Source organism: Oratosquilla oratoria, chromosome 27, assembly GCF_046742065.1.
Source record: "Oratosquilla oratoria isolate Oo_2021 chromosome 27, ASM4674206v1, whole genome shotgun sequence".
NCBI classification, from domain to species: Eukaryota; Metazoa; Arthropoda; class Malacostraca; order Stomatopoda; family Squillidae; genus Oratosquilla; species Oratosquilla oratoria.
The window spans coordinates 21,046,072-21,049,553 of record NC_134803.1 but is presented as its reverse complement, the minus strand read 5'-3'; the positions used below and the strand labels follow the sequence as shown (position 1 = coordinate 21,049,553).

Here is a 3,482-nt window from a genome sequence, read left to right as displayed (position 1 = left end):
TTTTCTATGTGGATGAACCAAATGTGTGAATGAACTTTGTTGTTTTTTTGTGACAACTGTTATTATGAAAAGTATATGTGCATTCATGTCGCGAGTACACAAAGTAATAATCAGCAACTAATCTATACCCACACCCTTACAGTCACCCACACCCACAATCACACCTAAACCCAAAACTACACCAACACCCACATCCACATCTACTCTCACATCAACACCCATAGCTACACTCACACTCGCATCCGCATCTACATCTACACCCCCAACTTACACTCACATCCACACCAACGTCATCATATGCCACTTTGGGGCTCGATGTTCCCACTGTTCGTACTTATTTGAAATAAGAATATTATGATATGTGTGTGTGTGTGTGTGTGTGTGTGTGTGTGTGTGTGTGTGTGTGTGTGTGTGTGTGTGTGTGTGTGTGTGTGTGTGTGTGTGTGTGTGTGTGTGTGTGTGTGTGTGTGTGTGTGTGTGTGTGTGTGTGTGTGTGTGTGTGTGTGTGTGTGTGTGACTGTGAGTGTGTGTGTGTGTGTGTGTGTGTGTATTCACCTTGGTCTTTGGATCACGTGCTGGACTCATGATTGACAGTTATTTCCTTCCTGAAACAGAGCTCAGAGCTCATATGACCGATCTATGAGTAATGCTGTGACCTTACACGCACACACACACACCCAACTCCCCGCCCACGAGAGTTGGAGTAACGACTCGAAGCGCAGTGATACTGAAGTTATTTCAGCCCTGGGCAGGATTCGAACCCGGACCGCCGTTGTGACAGTGTGTGTGTGTGTGTGTGTGTGTGTGTGTGTGTGTGTGTGTGTGTGTGTGTGTGTGTGTGTGTGTGTGTGTGTGTGTGTGTGTGTGTGTGTGTGTGTGTGTGTGTATGTGTGTGTGTGTGTGTACCTATCTATGTATCTATGGAAAGAATGAATGGAGAAAGATTAGTAAAAGAGGTATGGAAGGCAGAGGTGGAAGGAGTGAATATGAGGGGGTGTCCTAGGATGAGATGGATGGATGGGGTAAAGGGGCATTACAAAAGAGAGGAATGTCTGTTGAGGAAAGACGGGAGAGGACAGAAGATAGGGGTGAATGGAGAAGGGTTGTGTATGGATGATGTTGTGATGCATGAGGGGGAGTGGGTGGGGGATGGGGGGTGAGGAAGTATGTATGAGATATAATTTGATGCAGCCCGAAGGGATTTCTCCCCGTCTTCTTTTCTGTATGAGGGGACGGAGAGGGGGGTCGCTGAATTAATGAAGCGGCCTTGCTGTGGATGTGCTGTGTCTTGCGACACTGCTTCTGACCCAGGGCAGTGGACAGGATGAAGGGATGATCAATCATCCAGGAGGTGCCAAGATGAGGAGGGAGGACGGTGGATGGGAGTGGAATATGTAGGGGATGGAATGGGTGTAAGTGGTTTTTATGCCTTTTTCTTTTTGGCTACCCCCCGTGTAAGGGGGAAAATCCTTTGGTATATGTATGTATGTAATATTGATTTATTATTTTATTTACAATTTGTTATTCATTCTTGTAACTATGAGCTTAGATAATGTAACATCTTTCATTTTTTCAGACACAAGATAGATAATTCAGAGATGGAGAAGATTTAGAAGATATTGGATGAAATTGAACTGAGTAGCTCAGAAGACGAAGAAAGTGTCGGAGGGGATGTTCCTGCCTCCGACAGTGAAGGTGAAGAAGATTGCCTGGAAGAGGATCTGCATGTTCCTGATTCTGACTGTTATGAATCAGACCCAGATGATCTACCTGACCAGCCCCAAAAGAAAAGGCCAAAAATTGATGGATGGAAGGGAAAAGATAAAACAACATGGTGGAAGAAGAATGTTCCTAAAATGCTAGGTCGTGCTCGTTCTAGCAATGTTATCAAATTTACACCAGGACTAAAAGGACCAGCTCTAAATGCCAGTTCTCCTGAAGACTTTTGGGGAGTCTTCATCACGCCAGAAATAATTGGTTTATTAGTAGAACATACTAACTCGAAGATCGCTATGCAGACAGGGAAGTACACTCAGCCCTACAGAACAAAAGACACATGTTTTCGAAATGAAGGCACTGATTGGACTGCTTGTGTTACCTGGTACATATCATGCTAGCAGGCTGCACCTTGCTGATAATTATTTGGAAAGCAGATGGTACTGGCATCAAGGTGTTTAGGCTGACTATGTCACTGGATCGCTTTCATTTTCTGTTATGTTGTCTACGATTTGATGACAAAGCAACATGCGAGGAAAGAAAGGTGGATAAGCTTGCCCCAGTTAGGCAAATATTTGAGAGGTTTGTAGAAAATTGCAAAAAGAACTACACCCCATTAGAATGTGACTATAGATGAAATGCTTGTAGTCTTTAGGGGCTATTGTCCCTTTAGGCAATATATACCTTGTGAACCAGCCAAATATGGCATCAAAATACATGCACTGTGTGATGCAAAAACTTTCTATGTATGTAACATGGAGATATATGCTGGAATACAGCCAGATGGGCCATACAAGGCTGACAAGAAGTACAATTCATTACAGGCCATAGTCACAAGACTTATTTCTGACATCTCTGGGTCAGCTACAAATGTAACATTTGATAATTGGTATACCAGCTATCCACTAGTGGAATCACTACTTCGTGACCATAAGTTGACTGCTGTGGGGGCCCTAAAAAAAAACAAGGAGATTCCTCCAGAATTCTTGGTGACAAAGAATAGACCACATGTGGACAGTATGTTTGGATTTGGAGACAACCTTACATTAGTCTCATAATACCAAAGAACACGAAAATGTGGTTCTCATTAGTAGCATGCACCATGATGACAAGATGTACCAAGCTACAGGTGATGACAAGAAACCTGAAATCATTACGTTCTATATTTCAACCAAAGGAGGTGTAGATGTGATAGACATGATGACGGATAAGTATAGCGTTTCCAGAAACAACCGGCGTTGGCCTCTGACTGTGTTCTTTGTTCTGCTGAACATAGTCTGTATAAATTGGTATGTCCTGTATGCTCACAACCGACAGAATAAACTCAAGCGCCGCAAATTCATCAAGAAAGTAAGCATGATGCTATTAGAAGACACTCTAAAAATGAGACTCCATAACATGTGCCTGCCAAAATGTCTTGGAACAGAGATTGCAAGACTGTTCCCCGAAGTTACAGATGAAACATCATTTACAAGATCACAGTTGTTCCAATGCTAGGCAAAGAGATGTGTATTTTGTGCCAGGTCAAAGGATCGAAAGGTGAAAACAGTATGTAGCACAAGCGGAAAATGCATATGTTTGCAGGGATCACAGTAAGATGACAGCAAGTTGCATAGATTGTGAGAATGCAACACTAAGTGGTGAATCAGAGTGAATATAATAGTATGTAATGAGCTCACATTTTGTTTTTCATTTCAACTAATGAAAAAAAATTGTGTTTACTCTTGATAAAGAAACCATGTTTATGTTTATATAACAAATTTATA

At 42.3% G+C, this 3,482-nt stretch overlaps 1 protein-coding gene across 1 annotated transcript; it reads left to right on the top strand.

Moving 5' to 3' along the window:
- Positions 1-2,811: 2,811 nt before the first annotated feature.
- LOC143039769 (uncharacterized) lies at positions 2,812-3,213 on the top strand. Its single transcript, XM_076210013.1, has one exon. The coding sequence runs from the start codon at positions 2,812-2,814 to the stop codon at positions 3,211-3,213; it is 402 nt and encodes a 133-aa protein (XP_076066128.1).
- The last annotated feature ends 269 nt before the right edge of the window (positions 3,214-3,482 follow it).

Coding starts and splice junctions, on each gene's coding strand:
- LOC143039769 (XM_076210013.1), top strand. CDS start 2,812: ATGCACCATGATGACAAGATGTACCAAGCTACAGGTGATGACAAGAAA.